Raw genomic sequence first — 17657 nt, forward strand, 5'->3', positions numbered from 1 at the left:
TTGCGCGCCGGACTCGTCGTCATTGAAGCCTGGTTCAGGGGCTACTGAGGGAGTCCTGGATTAGGGGGTGTTCGGGTAGTCGGACTATACCTTCAGCCGGACTCCAGGACTATGAAGATACAAGATTGAAGACTTCGTTCCGTGTCCGGATGGGACTTTCCTTGGCGTGGAAGGCAAGCTTGGCGATGCGGATATTCAAGATCTCCTACCATTGTAACCGACTCTGTGTAACCCTAACCCTATCCGGTGTCTATATAAACCGAAGGGTTGTAGTCCGTAGGACATCAACTCCATATACAACAATCATACCATAGGCTAGCTTATAGGGTTTAGCCTCCTTAATCTCGTGGTAGATCTACTCTTGTACTAGCCATATCATCAATATTAATCAAGCAGGAGTAGGGTATTACCTCCATCGAGAAAGCCCGAACCTGGGTAAAAACATCATGTCCCTTGTCTCCTGTTACTATCCGGCCTTGACGCACAGTTCGGGACCCCCTACCCGAGATCCGCCGGTTTTGACACCGACAACACCCACCACAACTAGGATGAAAATAAAAAATTTCACACTTTCCTTGTCATGTAGTAGGAATGAGAGCCATGATAATAATACTTTCTCGTGATTTTTCAAGAATTTACTGGACATAATAATGAAGCTAAAATCACAAAATTCCATCATATCTCATGGGGCCCACCGGTACAATCCATGTGGTTGTAAGAAAAGCGCGTTCGTTGTTCGTTTTTGCTGACCCAACCAGTGTTTCTCCCAGCTCCACACATGGCCAAGATTCTCTTACTGTGCAGACAGACTCTAGTCCAACATGCTCTCCCAAACTCAACACACACGGCAATCCAAGCTTCCAAGTTTAGTCAAGCCCACCTTCCAATGGAACTGTTCGTGCACCACTCTGCCCGTGCTACGCGGCGCTTATCCCCCGGTGATCATCGGCATCCTCACATTGCTCACAGCACCAGCACGACTCCACAGCCTGAATGGCCGTCCACGCCATCCTCCTCCTCCTCCTCCACCTCGCCACGGTTCTCCGGCACGCCGCCCTCGCCGCCTTCTCACCGGACTTTTCATTCTTCCTCGCATGCGGCGCCAACTCCTCCGTCTCCTTCCCATCCAACTCCCCCGCGCGCACCTTCATCCCGGACGCCGCCTACCTGTCGCCAGCGCGCGCCCAGGCAGTGTTCGCGACCTCCACCCCGGGCTCCTCCCCAGCCCTGTAGGCCGCCGCGCGCGCGGACATCTCGGCCTTCTCCTACCGCCTCGCCTACCCCGCCTCGCCGAACGCGCCGTCGTTCCTCGTCCTGCGCCTCCACTTCTTCCCCTTCTACCCCGCCGCCTCCACAGGCTCCTCTCAGTATATCATCAACATCTTGTCCGCGCGCTTCACTGTCTCGATCCTCAACGCCTACCCCCTGCTGTCCTCCTTCAGGCCGCCGCCCGCCGGGGTGGTCAAGGAGTTCTTCGTCCCGCGCGGCGTCGTTGGCGGCAATATCACCGTCACCTTCACCGCGGACGCCGGCTCCTCCGCGTTCGTCAACGCTGTCGAGCTGTTCCCGGCCCCGCCGGAGCTGCTGTGGAACAACACGGCGACACTGGTGGGCGCCGCAGTGAACGACGACATGGAGCTGTGGCAGCAGCAGCCGCTTGAGACGGTGTATCGCCTCAACGTCGGCGGGCCCAAGGTGACAACCGGGAACGACACGTTGTGGAGGACGTGGCTCCCCGACGGCCCCTACCTCTACGGGTGGCAGTCGGTGGTCAGTTCGACCTCCAGCCCGATCATCTACGCCCCGTCCAACGGTTACACACAGGAGGTGGCGCCGGACGTGGTGTACAAGACGCAGAGCGCGGCGAACATGACGGACCTCCTGCAGGCCACAACCCCGGGCTTCAACTTCAACGTCACGTGGACGTTTCTGGCGGAGCTTCCAGGGTCCCGCTACCTCGTCCGCCTCCACTTCTGCGACTATGAGGTGCTCAGCTCCGTCGTCGGCGTTGGCATCGTCTTCAACGTCTATGTCGCGCAAGCCCTTGGCACCAGAGAGCTCACGCCTAAGAACCGGCCTGAGGCGAGGCAGTCGAACGAGGCCTTTTACATGGACTACGCAGCCAGGGCGCCGAGAGCCGGGAACCTCACCATCAGCATCGGCTGGTCGCCGAAAAGCAGCGGAGGCGGCATACTGAACGGGCTGGAGATCATGAGGCTGCCACCCGTCGATTTGAGCTCGAGGGGATCGCACGGCGGGACGAAGAGAATCATTGTCGTTACGGTGTCAGTGGTGCTCAGCGCCGCCGTTCTTGCTTGCGTGGTGCTCTGCTTTTTCGGCGTGCCGTACACCAAGTACGGCGCCTCCGTCTGGGCTGAGCAGTTGAAGAACCGGTGGTCCAGAGAGCGCAAGACCGGCGGGATGGAGAGGGTGAGCACGAAGCTGCACATCTCGCTGGCGAAGATCAAGGCCGCCACGGACAACTTCCACGAGCGCAACCTCATCGGCGTGGGCGGTTTCGGGAACTGTACAAGGGCGTGCTCGGTGACGGCACGCCCGTGGCGGTGAAGCGCGCCACCCGCGCCTCGCAGCAGGGGCTGCCGGAGTTCCAGACGGAGATCGTGGTGCTGTCCGGCATCCGGCACCGGCACCTGGTGTCGCTCATCGGCTACTGCAGCGAGCAGGCGGAGATGATCCTGGTGTACGAGCACATGGAGAAAGGCACGCTGCGGAGCCACCTGTACGGCTCCGACGAGTCGGCGCTGTCGTGGAGGCAGCGGCTGGAGATCTGCATCGGCGCGGCGAGGGGCCTGCACTACCTGCACCGAGGCTACGCGGAGAACATCATCCACCGCGACGTCAAGTCGACCAACATCCTCCTCGGGAGCGACGGTGGCGGCGTGATCGTGGGTCGTGGCCAAGGTGGCCGACTTCGGGCTGTCGCGCATCGGGCCGTCGTTCAGGGAGACGCACGTGAGCACGGCGGTGAAGGGCAGCTTCGGGTACCTGGACCCGGGCTACTTCAAGACGCAGCAGCTGACGGACCGGTCGGACGTCTACTCCTTCGGCGTGGTGCTGCTGGAGGTGCTCTGCGCGCGGCCGGTGATCGACCAGAGCCTGGAGCATGGCCAGATCAACATCGCCGAGTGGGCGGTGAGGACGCGCGGGGAAGAAGGGGGGCTCGACAAGATCGCCGACCCGCGGATCGCCGGCGAGGCGGACGAGGAGTCGCTGCACAAGTTCGCCGAGACCGCGGAGAAGTGCCTGGCGGACTGCTGGGTAGACCGGCCGTCCATGGGCGACGTGCTGTGGAACCTGGAGTACTGCCTCCAGCTGCACGAGACGAACGTCGCCGGGAACGAACTCGGCAACAGCGGCGCCGTCGCCACGCAGCTCCCAGAGGACGTGGTCGTGGGCGTGGGCGTGAGCTTGTTGACGGACGACGAGGACGAGACCTGCTTGAGCATGACCGGCGGGTATAGTATCGACTGAGACTTAACTGAGACTTAGCAAGACTGGTCTGAAAACTAATTTTGGATTAGTCACTATTTTATTGTTCTTAATTACTGTGAGGTCCGGCCCTGCATGTGCATGCACACGCTGCTGCACGACTGCACGCTGTCTAGCCTCGTTTATACTCCAGTTAACACGCCATGCTTGAGCTTCCCGGACCACGCGACATATGTGGTAAGCAATCCGATTAATTCAAGAAAAAAAAATGCATAAGCTGCTCGGTGATGCTCCATGCCTTTAGATTTATGACTGTACTGTTTGAGTTGGACTAGAAGTGAATTTCCAACATGGCAGACGTATACAAATCTCCATCTACTCTTTTCTACGTGACAAAAAACAACAAATGAATAAAATTAGAATTGGAGCCATAAACATTAGCACATGGGAGATAAAAAATGATTTTATTCCTATCGATTTTTTTTCTTGTGAGTCAATAAAGACATGCACTAATAAAAAAAGTTTGGTCCCAGTCGTCATTTCTAATATCACTCGGGCCTATGCAACAAATAAACAAAAGTCCATTAGATACTTGGTCTTGGTCTGAAACATAACAAAAAAACTGACCCAATACCTGGTAAGACATAAGACAAATATGATAATAAATAAAACAAGAAGTAAAACTAATTGCAAAAATTCTAATATGCTATAATAAACATATAATAGTTGAACTTTTGAAAAAAAAATTCTAAGAACGAATGAATTAGCACATTGGTATTACCCTTGAAGAATAAACAAAATGAAATATTAAACTAAAATAAATTAAAAATATTGAAATTTTACAAGGAAAAATGAACTAGTGGTATTGGTATTACCCTTTAAGAAGAAATATAATAAAATTATAGTAATGACAAAATTTCCACATAATATACATAGAAATTGCGATTTTCTGTAATATGGAAGTATAATCATATAATATGGAATTTTTGCAAAAAGGAATTCGTACGAAATGAATGAACTAGTGACATTAGTAATACCCTTAGGAACAAAGAAAATGAAATATAAGCTAAAAAATCAAAATATGAAGTTTTCTAGGAAAGAATGAATTAGTGGCATTTGTATTATCCTTTAAGAAGAAAGAAAATGAAAAAAAATTCTAAAACAAAAATTTCACACAATTTACACAAAAATCGTGTTTTTTATAATATGCAATAATAAGCACATAATAGTGGGGTTTTTCACTAAAAAATGTCATAATGAAGAATGAATTAGTGGCATTGGTATAACCCTAAACCATAAAAGCAAGTGAAATATGAACTAAATCAAGATCTAGTTTCATAAGAAAGAATGAATTAGTGGCTTATATTACCCTTTACGAAGAAAAGAGATGAAACAAAAACTAAAACTAATTCAAAGTAATGAAGATTTCTAAGAAAGACTGAATTAGTGACCTTGATATTACCCTGACAAAATTTGCACACAATTTAACAGAAATTATGCTTTTTATAATATGCATGTATAACCAATTTTAGCGTAAAAATGTTTCCAAGGAAGGAATGAATTAGTGGCATTGTTGTTGCCCTTGAAGGAAAAAGAAAAAGAAATATTAACTAAAAAGTCAAAATAATAAAGTGTTTGAAGGAAGAATGAATTAGTGTGATTTGCATTACCCTTTAAGAAGAAAGAGAACGAAAAAAATCTAAATCAAACAATTACAAATTTGCACATTACATAAAAAATATGTTTTTTCATAATATCAAAGAATAAATATAAAAGGTGAAATTTTCGCAAAAAAGGAGTTTTGCAAGAAGTATTGAATTAGTAGCATTGGTATTACCCTTAAAAACGAAAACTAAATCAAAATATTTTTCTAAGAATAATGAATTAGTGACTTTGATATTACCCTTTAAGAAAACAATAATTAAAAACTATAACAAACCAAAATAATGTCTAAGGAAATTAATCAGTGGCAATGGTATTATCCTTTAATAGGAAATAAAATAAAATAATACAAAAAATATTAATAAAAAATTGCACACATTATAAAAATTATGCTTTTTTAAAAATATACATGAGTAAGCATATAATAGTGGCATTGGTATTACCTTTAAAGAAGAAAAAAATTGAAATAATAGCTTAAACAAAAAATTAAAATAATGGAGTTTTATAAGAACAATGAATTAGTGGCACTGGTATTGCCCTTTAAGAATAAAATAAAATAAATATAAATAACTTGCATATAACTTTGCACTGAAAGTGCTCTTTTCTAGTATGAAAAGAATAATCATATAATAGTGAAATTTTCATGCATATTTTATAGTATTTCTGTACACATATACACTCACCAAACATCTAAAAAATATCCACAAAAGGTGCCTACTAATAAAGAAAAAAACAAAAGCAAAACAACATAAAGAATAGAAAAACAGAGCAGAAAATAAAGGAAGAGGAGGAAGGGCTAGGTCGTGAATATAATGGGCTTCAACCAAGAAAGGATTTAACCAACCCAAAATAGAGGAAAGTCAAATTTTCCCAACCCAAAAAAGATACAAGACACAAAAGGAAAAAAAGGAGCACAAATCATGAAGCAACAATCAAAGGTTACAAAATTGAGTAATCTGAGCAGAATTTCTAGGTAATTTACATATAGCTAAAGTGCAAAAAATAAGTATTTTTTAAACAGAGGCATCATCTCATTAAAAAGGAAAAGAGTTGCCTGGTTAATTGTGAAATCTAGGCAAAATCTGCTACAACCCGCGAAGGGGCACCACCAACCGATCTGACTATGAACACAAAAAACACACATGTTGTCGAGGGAGGAAAACCAGCGAGGTTAACTACAAGTGTCATCGTTATCAGTACTCCGCGAGCCAGTGACTTCGCAACAAACCCCACCGGTTTGGCCCTCTTCACGAAGCCTATGCCAAAGAGTTGGCCACCAGGAGAGACGATGAGATAGCTTATATTTTGATGATGATCATATTCAGAAGAAATATGCCAAGCTCACACCAATGAAGGCCTCCTCAAAGGCCATCGAACACCTGTCAATATCACTATCTAGGCCCTCTAAGGCAGCTTTGGCGAGGTTATCTCCCAGAGGGTAGGCCCATGGTGACACAAAACTCAACAAAGGCCCAAGCCTGTATTCTTTACGGTCCAAGACAATGTCAGTAGCATGGGGTTTTTGTCAGTCGGTGTGGGTATCCGCGGAGAGAATTCTGTTGGTTCACAGTGTGAAGGGCATACCCTCACTCAGATGAATCTCACTTGGTTTATTCAGGAGGCCAACGTCCAAGAGGATCAATGGAGATGGAGATGTCCAATAAGCATTGAAGCGTGACGTTACTAGTCATTATCATAGACAACCAAGAGTGTATGTTGCCTCTTGTAATGGGCACATGTAACGTAGCTAGGTGGTAAACCTGGGGGTATAACATACTTTATATAGGTATACCCCGACGCTCAGTTACATGTAACCCTTGTAATCATAAATCCATACGCAAGAAACACCTCCCCTTAGGACAGGACTAGGGCTTTTACCTCCACCATAGAGGGCATAAACTTGTATACTTCTCTGCATCACCACTTGTGTCTTGTTAGATCAAGCCTTGTTCTTCTACCTCTATTACTATCGAATTTATCCCACATGGCAAGCTCCAACTTCTGATGACACATCGAGACTGGAGGAAACTAGTCAAACACATCGGAAAGAACCGACTACCGAAGCCCTGTCGTGGCCCTACACATCTCGCAACATCACCGTTGCGAAATAGGACGCCACACCAACATGAAGGAAGGAAACCACCCCCACAACCATGCAAAGCAAAACCGCCACCGGTCTTTCATGCCCACCAGCTCAAGATTCATGCCCTCAAGAAGGGGGCAATCCCAAGCATCGCCATCGCTCACTCCACTATAGCTAGGGCTTTCCCCCGGAGCTAAGGGAAGGAGAGTTTTTTGGTTTTATTGCGGTGTGACCAAACCGTGTTATAGAACACAAAAGTCAAAGTGTGAATTTAGCATGGGCCAATTGCTTCTTGTAGAATCTGTCTACCCAGGTAAAGGTTCTAGACATGATACAGAGGCTTGCAATTTCTGGATTTGATCAAGTATTCCGTCGCAACTATCTCATTGGAAGAAAATGTGGTTGTCAACCATAAGGCATTAATACTGACTTGTCAATTTCAATTTGCCAACTTAATCTTTTAGGAAATGATTTGTTCGTGTTGCAGCTGTACAAGGAAAATCAAATTCTTTTTGAAATCCCAACTTCTGTTTGAAATTCAGTAATGATCCATCCTAGCGCGTGTCGCGTTGCGTGCGGAATTTACTCCCAATGTGGATCCATGGACACCTAGATGGGCGCAGCCAATCGCGGTGGATAGTCATGCAGAGACGTGACAAAGTTGGACGCCTACTGCTCCACCCAACGCCTTCGCTCATTCGTATATAGACCCCTCGTCAAGCAAAACTATTTTTTAGTTTTTTCTTCTCTGGTTTCTTCTTCTCCTCCTCCTCCTCTGCGGGGAAAAAGGAATCCATTGTTCGTCATCCCAGGGTGTTCAAGAACTTCCACATTCCTCCCCCTCCCTTGATTTCTTCCAAGTAACACTAATCTGATTGTGTCATCTGCCTCATGGATCTGTTCGGTTGCTAATTTGAGGATTTCATATGTTCCAGGACATGAGGACAAGGGCACAATGCAAACGACGGAGGAGGACGTCACACTGCACATGCTGGAGAAGGAGGGCACAATGCAAACACCGGAGGAGGAGAGGACAATGAACACGACGATAACATGTGAGTTGCACATGTCGCCGCTTAAATGCTTTTGTTCATGCAACTTGTCAAAAACTATGTGCATGTTTGCTTGATGTGCTAAACGTTTAAATTCGGAGGGAATCAAAGTGTTTGAATGAAAGAACATACTATTTTTTTGCGAAGACTAAGATATGGCGACTCTGATGTTGCTCCCCATTCATCTAGTCTCCAAATGCACATGAGTAGGGATGAAAACAAAGCAGAAACGAACGGACCTAGGTCCTACCATATTTGTTTTAATTTTTGTGTGGAAGCAGAAAACAATATAGAAACATCGGGAATGAATATGAAAACAGATATTATCGGAAATAAACACAGGGCGAATATGGCGCAGACACAGTAACAAAAGCATGTGTTCACCGGAACTTAAAAATCCCTTGACCATAGGGAAAACACAAGCAACCCAACTTATTTAAATCAACTTTTTTTGCTGAGACGAGGATGGCCAGACAGAGTCCGAGAAGAAAAGGAGAAGCACCAGACGGCTAGAAAATTGCAAGATCACAAAATGAATGGTTCAGATGTTGATGGCCCGAGAAGGCAGTGATTAGCCTCAGTTTTACTGTCCTAAATGTGTTGGTGTCTATTTTTTCTATAATTATCTTGATAGAAGATTTTAAAATGCACGAGTATAAGAGATCTATTGCAATTACCTTCTCTATTTAAGTATTAATCATCCTATTAATATTTAGGTGCGTGTGCTTAGAATTATTGCTTCCTGCGTCACTAAAGTATTCTTTCCCCTCGTAATTATCTTGCTACATCAGATCCCCTCCCTCTTGACAACCTTAGCATTTCTACAACCAAGTTGTTATATTCGCTTCACTCTTCGCTCCTCCTCCTCCTCCAAGAAAAAAAGTTAGGGTTTTAGCCTCTCGTCGGCGCCGCTGCAGGTCCACCTCGTCTCCGGTGACGCTAGGGTCATGGGGGCGCGGTGGATCTTGCCAAGTGCCGGCGGGAGGACTCCATTTTCAGTAGTTGTTTTCTGTCTTGTTAGGGTTTGTGTCCTGCTCAGGAAGGCGAGACGGCGGCGGCTCCCTGAAGATGGAATAAAGGTCTCCCCCCTAACCCCAGGCGGCGATTTTAGGCGCTTCCTGGGCCAACGGCTGAAAATGCTCTTACCATGAAGATAAGTGGCGAAACAGATCATATCAGGTACCATTTGCTCGGGGATTGTTGCCTCAAATTGTGTCATCTTTGATTGGTGTTTTTTTTTCTTGACTTTGGAAAAAACATGTTTGAAAAATGATAAACTCCAAAAGTTACGAATTCTCAAAATTCGGTAACTCTTCTACAACAAAAACAAAGAGCTTCAATTTCCTCGGGGAAAAAAAGAGTTCAGCATTCACATTCGCCAAGAGTCGATTTTCCTGAGCCTCTGTCCTCCGAGAAGCGAGTCGCCGCCGGCTGCATCTCCGTCGCCCGTCGCCGCCTAAACCAAGGTACCACCTTCCCGACTCACCACGGCGAGGGCGAGGTCACCACCGCCGGCTGCTACCCGGGTCGATTTTCCTACGCCAGATCGATGATATCCTCTCTCCAACTGCAGATCCACCAGACCTAACCTGTCCCTGCCTAGGCTCTCCCGCTTCCGATCCATGGAGGAGGCGGATAAAGGGGAGGTCTTCGAGAGGAACAACAAGTCGAGGCTGGACAGCCATCCGGGGGCGACGGCGGGGACGGCCTGCCGGTTCACCGACGACCTCATCCTGGAGATCCTCTCCCGCATCCCCGCCAGATCCCTCCACCGCTTCAAGTGCGTCTCCGTGCGCTGGCGCGACCTCATCGCCGACCCCGCCAACCGCAAGAAGCTGCCCCAGACCCTCGCCGGCTTCCTCTACACGACCACTGTCGGCTGTAATCGCCACCACTTCGCCAGCGTCTCCTGCGGCGCAGCCCCGTTCGACCCTTCCCTCCCTTACCTGCAGCCTGGCAAGTACAAGGACATGGCTCAGGTGGACGCCTGCAATGGCCTCCTTCTCTACCTAAGCTCCAGCAAGAACATGGTGAACCCTTGGGCTTGGGCAGAGGATGATTTCCGTTTTGTTGTGTGCAATCCGGCCACTGGGAGGTGGGTGGAGCTGCCCCCTCAACCGCAGGCGCCGGCAGACAGATTTAGGTATAACTGTATGGCAGGCCTGGCTTTTGATCCGGCAGTCTCATCCCATTTCCACGTTTTTTGTTTCGAGGAGACCACTGTGGAAACGTACATGACAGGAGTGAACATCTACTCGTCATGAACGGGAGCCTGGAGTCGCGGAGATGGTGGGATTGTTGAGAAATTGGCGCTGTTCTTCTATAGTAAGGGTGTCTTTGTTGGCGGTATGATGTATGTGATTGGCAACCCGAAGGGCATCAGCAACGAGCATGTGCTCCTGGGGATTGACATGCAAGGTAAAGTGTGGAAGACTGTCCCTATGCCGTACGGTCGAAGATTTGGTACGATCGGATCGTCGCAGGGGTGCTTACTCTATGCTGTATCTTCCGTCGATGATAACAATAAAATCCTAGATTCTGAGATAGAACTCTGGTGCCTCAAGGATTGTGACAGTAAAGAATTGGTTCTGAAGCATACTGCCAGCATCAATGAGCTTATGAGCATGACTGGGGAGGAGTACAGGGTGGCTGGGATTCACCCAGATTGCGACACCATTTTCCTGGTTTCACATGGAGGTGATACCTTGGTAGCGTACGATATGCAACATCAGAAAGTTGGTTGTATCCTTAATCTTGAGAAGAACACACAACGATTTCTACCTTATGTTCCTCTGTTCTCGGAGTCATTAGCAGATGGAGATGGGCGGTAGTGTTACCTTCAGACCACGCTTGTGCTTCCTCCAAGAATTGGCTCTTCTGCCGGCTGAAGTACTTGTTAGTGTACCTCTGAATCTGCTTGAATCATGCCGCTCAATTTGCTAGTGCTTAAACTCCTGCTTGGTTGATTTTCAGTTCAGATCAATGCCTGGTTGTTACCCCTGTTCTTGTTTACCTAGCACAGGTTGTTGTTCTGGACATGTATTAGTTCCATGTGGCTAAATTATACTGTAATCGCTCTTCCTTTCCATAACAACCAGTTATTATGGTTATCCTAAATCCTATTGCAGATTTTGAACCTGGTAGTGTAGTGAAAGGGTCAATCAGACTGGTTACTAGTGCAAATGTCTAGTTGACATTATTCATTCAGTATTTTGATAAAACACTGCCTTTGAGCAAGTTCTTTTTATGTATGGTTGCTGTAGCTAATGAATTCAGTAGAGCTCTGGATCTGTTAATCACAGAGAAATTGCATCAAATGTCAATGAAATCAAATTGGAGTGCGTACTCTTGTACAAATAGCAGCATGCAGGTGAAAGAAATCAGTACACCAGAGTTTTACTGACAGTGGTAACAACAATTTTATATTGGTTCAGGCTTGATTCAGCTTCATACACGATATTAGTTTGTGAACACGACTGAATGGCCACCAAAAAATAAGATCTCTTGGTATGGTTGATTGCTTTGGCTGTGTTGCTACCCTGTTTGAATCGGATCAACCAGCGTTGTTTCTGTGTATGTTTGTGATGTGGCGATTCCTGATTCTTGAATGTTCTTTGTAGGACTCTGGAATGCCATTTTATTCCAAGAAAACCTCCGAGATGCTCCAGAACTGATGATGTATTTATTTTTAAATTGGCATGGAATGAGTCAGACGCATGTAACAGTTTTATATTCATAAAGAGCCGGCCATCCATTTGTCTGTCTGAACATTTGCCGCAATGAGCATAGGCTTGAATCCCAACTAGTATCATACATAATCTTGGTCTAGTGATTTTTTTTTGATAACCAATGGTGTTTACTGTTTAGTATGGATCAAGAGCCTGTAGATTTTGTTATAAACTGCCTGTCTGGTATGGCTGTAATCCTGATGATTAATGTTGTGTTTGCCACGTTCTGATTATCTTGATCATGACTGGAGGTTCAGGAGGAATGCTAAGATTCAGGTTGTGTCTGGTCTGGTACATACGGCGTGTTTGTTTCGGGGGAATTAGAGATGGGGAATGGGAGTTGAGGGGTAAGGAGATTATAAATCCACTGTTTGATTAGAGGGAATGGGAGTTTAAGCGGGAAGGGGACTGGGAGTTGGGGAAGTCAATTCCCACCGATTTCTTCTCAGGGGGTACCCAGTTAATTCGTGAGGAGAGTTTTATCCCACGCCAATTCCCATCATATGCCAAACAAGGGAATGAGAGTAAAAATCTACTTTCCATGCCTAATCCCTTAATAAACATCCTTGTGCAAACTCTCATTTCCTCAAGTGTTTACCAAACAGGCTGATAGTACTCCCTCTGTCTCAAAATAAGGAGTGAAGTGCACCCTAGATCCTTGAACTATTTTGAAGGTCCTTCAACTATGAAAAGTGTCATTCAGGTCGGACGCGGAGTGCCGCGCCAATCCATCACGTGCACAATGTTGAATCCCAACGCGGAGTCGCGGACGCCGAGACGGACGCAGTCAACCAGTCCGCCGGGCTGGACAGACAGACACACAGAGACACCCAACCGTCCACCTCCTTGGTAGTATATATATATCCCACCCGCTGACACACCGCAAAAACTAATTTCCACTTTTTTCTTTTTTCCGTGCTTTCTTCCCCTCCGCGAGGAAGCAAGGAAGCAAGCAAATCCATCGCGAGTCTCCTCATCCCAAGGTACGTCCTACGAATTCCCCAACCCCCTCTCCCCTCCCCCGACCCCCCCTCTCACCTCCGGATCGGGGCAAAATCGCCCGATCCGCTCGCCCCCGGATCCCGATCCGGCGATCTCTAACCCGATTCCCGATCCAGGCGGCCGGCGGCGATGTTGGAGGAGCTGCTCATCTTCACGCGGGGCGGCCTGATCCTGTGGTCGTCCTGCCGGGCCCTGGGCGGCGCCGCGCTGCTCAAGGGCTCCCCCATCGACGCGCTCATCCGCTCCTGCCTGCTCGAGGAGCGCTCGGGCGACGCCGGCTTCACCAAGGACGCCTACGCGCTCAAGTGGACCTTCAACAACGACCTCGGCCTCGTCTTCGTCGCCGTCTACCAGCGCATGCTCCACCTCCTCTACGTCGACGGCCTGCTCGCCGCCGTCCGCAAGGAGTTCTCCCAGATCTACAACCCCAAGCGCGTCTCCTATGACGACCTCTTCACCGAGACCTTCCGGCAGCTGCACCTCGAGGCCGAGGCGCGCGCCGAGGCCATGAACAAGTCCAAGCAGCAGCCCACCAATCCCTCCTCCGGCTCCGGCGCCGGCCGTGGTCCTGCCGGCAAGAAGCTCGGCCCCAATGCTCGCGCTGGGGGCGGTGCTGCTGGGAAGAAGAATTCTGGCTCTGGGAAGGATGACTCCGATGGCGACTCCGGGAAGGAGCACAACGGTGGTTTCACTGCTAACGGTACGGTTGCCAAGGGTGGCCAGGAGAATGGTGCTGTTAAGGACAGTTCTCGTTCGGCCCGGGCTGTTGTTGACAATGATGGCAAGGAGAACGGGGACCCCAACGACGGGGCCTTCGATGTAACTACCTTGCGTAAGAAGACAGGAGGAAAGAAGGGCGGCGGTGGCGGTAAGAAGAACGATGTGAAGAAGGCGGCCAAGACCGAGCCCAAGAAGGTTGTCAAGCAGATGAGGGTCTGGGATGACAAACCGCCGAAGAACGAGAAGCTGGACTTCACGGACCCGGCTGACGAGAGAGGGGAGGAGGTGATAGAGAAGGTGCTTACCAACCAGGGGGACAGCATGATGGATAAGGATGAAGATCTGAGCAGCGATAGTGAGGACGAAGAGGATGAGGAAGAGGAGAATGCTGGGGCTGGCCAGAAGAAGAAGGGCTGGTTCTCCTCCATGTTCAAGAGGTATATAAGAATTGTGTTCTGCATTTGTTTGTTCTTATCATTAGTAGCCTATAATTAATAATCTCTCTTTAGTTGTATTGGCTTAACAACAAGTTGCTAGTAGTGTCAACTTAAATCTATTTTGCACTCAGGTGATATGAGCGTTTACATAATGTTCCGATACTAACATCCTACAGTTCAAATCGCGGCATGGACATAAGATAGTAGATAGCTTAGTCTTCAGAAGCACTATATGATTTTGATGTCTTCTCATTGGTCATTATCTGAAATAAAAAATAAGTTATGATTTGGGTCTCCATGATTTGTTGGCTGATGACAAGATTTAGTATCCATTTTCGTTTAGGAAAGAGATGCAGGTATGTGAGACAAGATTTATTCACCCAAATTTGCTAGCTAAACCATTAGCTAACTGCATCGATGGAGTAATGCCATTGCACCTGCCACCTCAGTTTGCAGTGCACACTTGATACACACATACCTGGTATGGTGGTACAGTAAAATAGTATAGTTGTATTCCAAAGAATACATAGAGAAAATGTGATATAGAACAGCAAGTTGAGTTTGAAACCTTGAATATAAGCATGTTAACCATGATACAGGGTACATATCTGAGGTGGTGGTTAGTCTTTCACTGCCTGTAATATATTAACTAGGATTTTTGTTTTCTTCTAACATCCTGCATTTTGTAGTGTTTACCAGCTTGTTAGCTTTCTCACAATTTTGCAATCTATGAACATGTCACTTAATTGCAACATTTGTATTTTTTCTGTGCTCAGCATTGCAGGTAACAATGTACTTGAGAAGTCTGATCTGCAACCTGCACTCAAAGCTCTTAAAGATAGACTGATGACGAAGAATGTGGTATGCATTTCTTCATATTACTAGGCGACTTGCTTCATATTTAATAACCTTACTAAACCAGCTCTTTGTAGTTTGGTTCTTCATCTGTCTGGGTAATGAAATTGGCCTTGTTTGTGCAGGCTGAAGAAATAGCAGAAAAGCTTTGTGAATCAGTAGCAGCTAGCCTTGAGGGCAAGAAGCTAGGATCCTTCACAAGAATTTCTTCTACTGTTCAGGTTTGCAGCACACACCACTCCTGATCACTTCACATTTACATTCAAGCAGACATTCTGTACAGCTTCCTCATACACTATCTGGTTGTTGCTTCTTCAGACAGCTATGGAGGAGGCTCTCCTTCGCATTTTAACTCCAAGGCGATCCATTGACATATTAAGGGATGTACAAGCTGCCAAGGAGCGTGGCAAGCCATATGTCGTTGTTTTTGTTGGAGTGAATGGAGTTGGAAAATCTACCAATCTTGCAAAGGTTTAATATATTTCAAATGCCGTCCATGAGAAAACATACTCCCTCTGTTCACTTATATAAGACGTTTTAGCAAATTCAGACAGTGTACTAAACAGTTCAAACCCAGCTGTCTGAAACGCCTTATATAAACGGACGGAGGGAGTACTTCATTTGAAGAATTTGCTCACGTCATCCTGTCTTGCATCTTTACAGGTCGCTTATTGGCTTCTTCAGCATAACCTCAGTGTCATGATGGCAGCATGTGATACCTTCAGATCTGGTGCTGTTGAGCAGCTGCGGACTCATGCTCGCAGGCTTGAGGTACTGACCATCTCCCCTCTTGAGTAACACAACAGTTCTATGTACCCAGTTTTGCAACAGCTCACATTGAATTTTGTAGGTCATTGTTTTGTTTTGTAATCATGCAAGACAGTAAGAGTAATGTTATAATCATAGTTTGCAAACAGTGGAGTTTGTGTGCATATTGCGAATCTATTCTGCTCAATCAATATAATGCACTTACATTTTGAGGAAAACCAATTGGGAAGAATCCTGCTGCATGTAGGTAATAGAATTAAGATGTAATGCACTTGATGAATCTCTAACCTCATCATTGGGTTTAGCTATTCCTTGTCATTAGTATGACTGTCTGTAAATGTGACGTCATTAGTTCATCTGTATATAACACATCTTTTGCTTAACTGGTGGCAAAATATGTGTCCTGCTGTTTTGTTCAGTTTTAGTATGTGTGCTTTTCTTCCCAATCCCAGACGCACCAACTTGTACCTTTTTGAACGAAACCACCAACTTGTAATTGTATCCTTACATGACGATATTGTGTACAGATACCTATATTTGAGAAGGGATATGAGAAGGACCCAGCAGTTGTGGCGAAAGAAGCTATCCAGGAAGCCACTCGAAACAAATCAGATGTTGTTCTTGTTGATACGGCCGGACGTATGCAGGTTGGTCCAGTGAATTAACTGCAATATACTCTTTCTGTGTTCTTGTTGGACCGTGTCCTTACTAAATCTTAACCACCCTGCTTCCTGCTCTCACACTGGTCTGATACATTTTGTCTTGTGAATTGATGTTGCCAGGATAATGAGCCACTCATGAGAGCACTCTCCAAGCTCATCAATCTCAACAAGCCAGATCTGGTTTTATTTGTGGGAGAGGCATTAGTTGGGAATGATGCAGTTGATCAGCTCAACAAGTTCAATCAGGTACTGGTTTTGCAGCGACAGGCAGATTGAAGCAACCAACGTACATGTTGTGTTTTCTTTCGTTACTGACTGCTTTGAACTTTTCTTTCTTGCACAGAAATTGGCAGATCTTTCCACTGTTCCCACAGCCAGACTGATTGATGGTATCCTGCTCACCAAGTTTGACACTATCGACGACAAGGTAGGGGGAACTTGTGCAGAACATATGCTTGATTAATAATCACTGTAACCAACCCCTTACAGCATTCTGATGCCGAGTTCATGAAAAATATATGCAGGTGGGAGCTGCGCTGTCCATGGTTTACATATCTGGATCTCCGGTCATGTTCGTCGGATGTGGCCAGTCCTACACTGACCTGAAGAAGCTGAACGTGAAATCCATTGTGAAGACCCTCCTGAAGTAAAATGGTAGTACTAGTACATGTCGTGCTCCGAGATGTGCTGCATACCAAAGAGTCTCTGTTATATCTCCAAATATCCCCCGTGACCTCGTTGTTTTCTCGTTTGATTTGGTGTGGAACTATCGTCCCTAGCGAACTTTAATGGTTGCTGTTAACTTATTATGTTGTGTGGATCTTTGTGCTTGGTTGCCTCAGAAATTAATTATAAATACAATAATATGTGGCTTGTTTAATGTTTTGGTTGTGTCGGGGTGTTCTCTAGCCATGTGAAATGATAAAATCTCGTTGTTGGGTGAAGTAAAGCAGGATGCATACCAGATGTATGTGCTCGGACCTAACACCTATGATGGGAATAGAACATCAAAGTAATGCAAACATTGGGTTGTATGATGTTTGTACAATATTGTGCCCTGATGGAGGCACACCCTACAAGGCACGAGCCGGATCAGGCCAGGCTTGTGTCGTGGCGGTGGCATGTGTGGCACGCACATTTAGCAAACCCAAAGATGTTGAAGAAGCAGCTGCTTCTTACAAAGATGGTATGGGTATGGGTGTGGCGATGAGCTGGTTGATGAAACAACCTCTGGCCTA

General features: G+C 46.5%; 2 protein-coding genes and 1 pseudogene across 2 annotated transcripts; all 3 read left to right on the plus strand.

The window, feature by feature from the left end:
* Window positions 1–798: 798 nt before the first annotated feature.
* On the plus strand, window positions 799–3597 carry LOC125511521 (putative receptor-like protein kinase At5g24010 pseudogene; annotated as a pseudogene).
* A 5958-nt stretch (window positions 3598–9555) lies between these two features.
* LOC125511523 (F-box protein At5g07610-like) lies at window positions 9556–11559 on the plus strand. The gene is made up of 2 exons (XM_087522305.1): window positions 9556–9713; window positions 9821–11559. Exon 2 carries the CDS (start codon window positions 9870–9872, stop codon window positions 10509–10511), a length of 642 nt encoding a protein of 213 aa, XP_087378431.1. The 5' UTR covers window positions 9556–9713; window positions 9821–9869; the 3' UTR covers window positions 10512–11559.
* Window positions 11560–12802: 1243 nt separating this feature from the next.
* LOC125511522 (signal recognition particle receptor alpha subunit family protein) lies at window positions 12803–17300 on the plus strand. Its single transcript, XM_048676912.2, has 10 exons — window positions 12803–12958; window positions 13094–14134; window positions 14911–14995; window positions 15115–15210; window positions 15308–15460; window positions 15653–15760; window positions 16285–16404; window positions 16540–16665; window positions 16763–16846; window positions 16944–17300. Exons 2-10 carry the CDS (start codon window positions 13107–13109, stop codon window positions 17067–17069), a joined length of 1926 nt encoding a protein of 641 aa, XP_048532869.2. The 5' UTR covers window positions 12803–12958; window positions 13094–13106; the 3' UTR covers window positions 17070–17300.
* Window positions 17301–17657: the final 357 nt, after the last annotated feature.

The sequence above is a fragment of the Triticum urartu genome, chromosome 5A (genome assembly GCF_056163025.1).
Source record: "Triticum urartu cultivar PI428250 chromosome 5A, HENAU_Tu73, whole genome shotgun sequence".
In the NCBI taxonomy this organism is placed as follows: domain Eukaryota; kingdom Viridiplantae; phylum Streptophyta; class Magnoliopsida; order Poales; family Poaceae; genus Triticum; species Triticum urartu.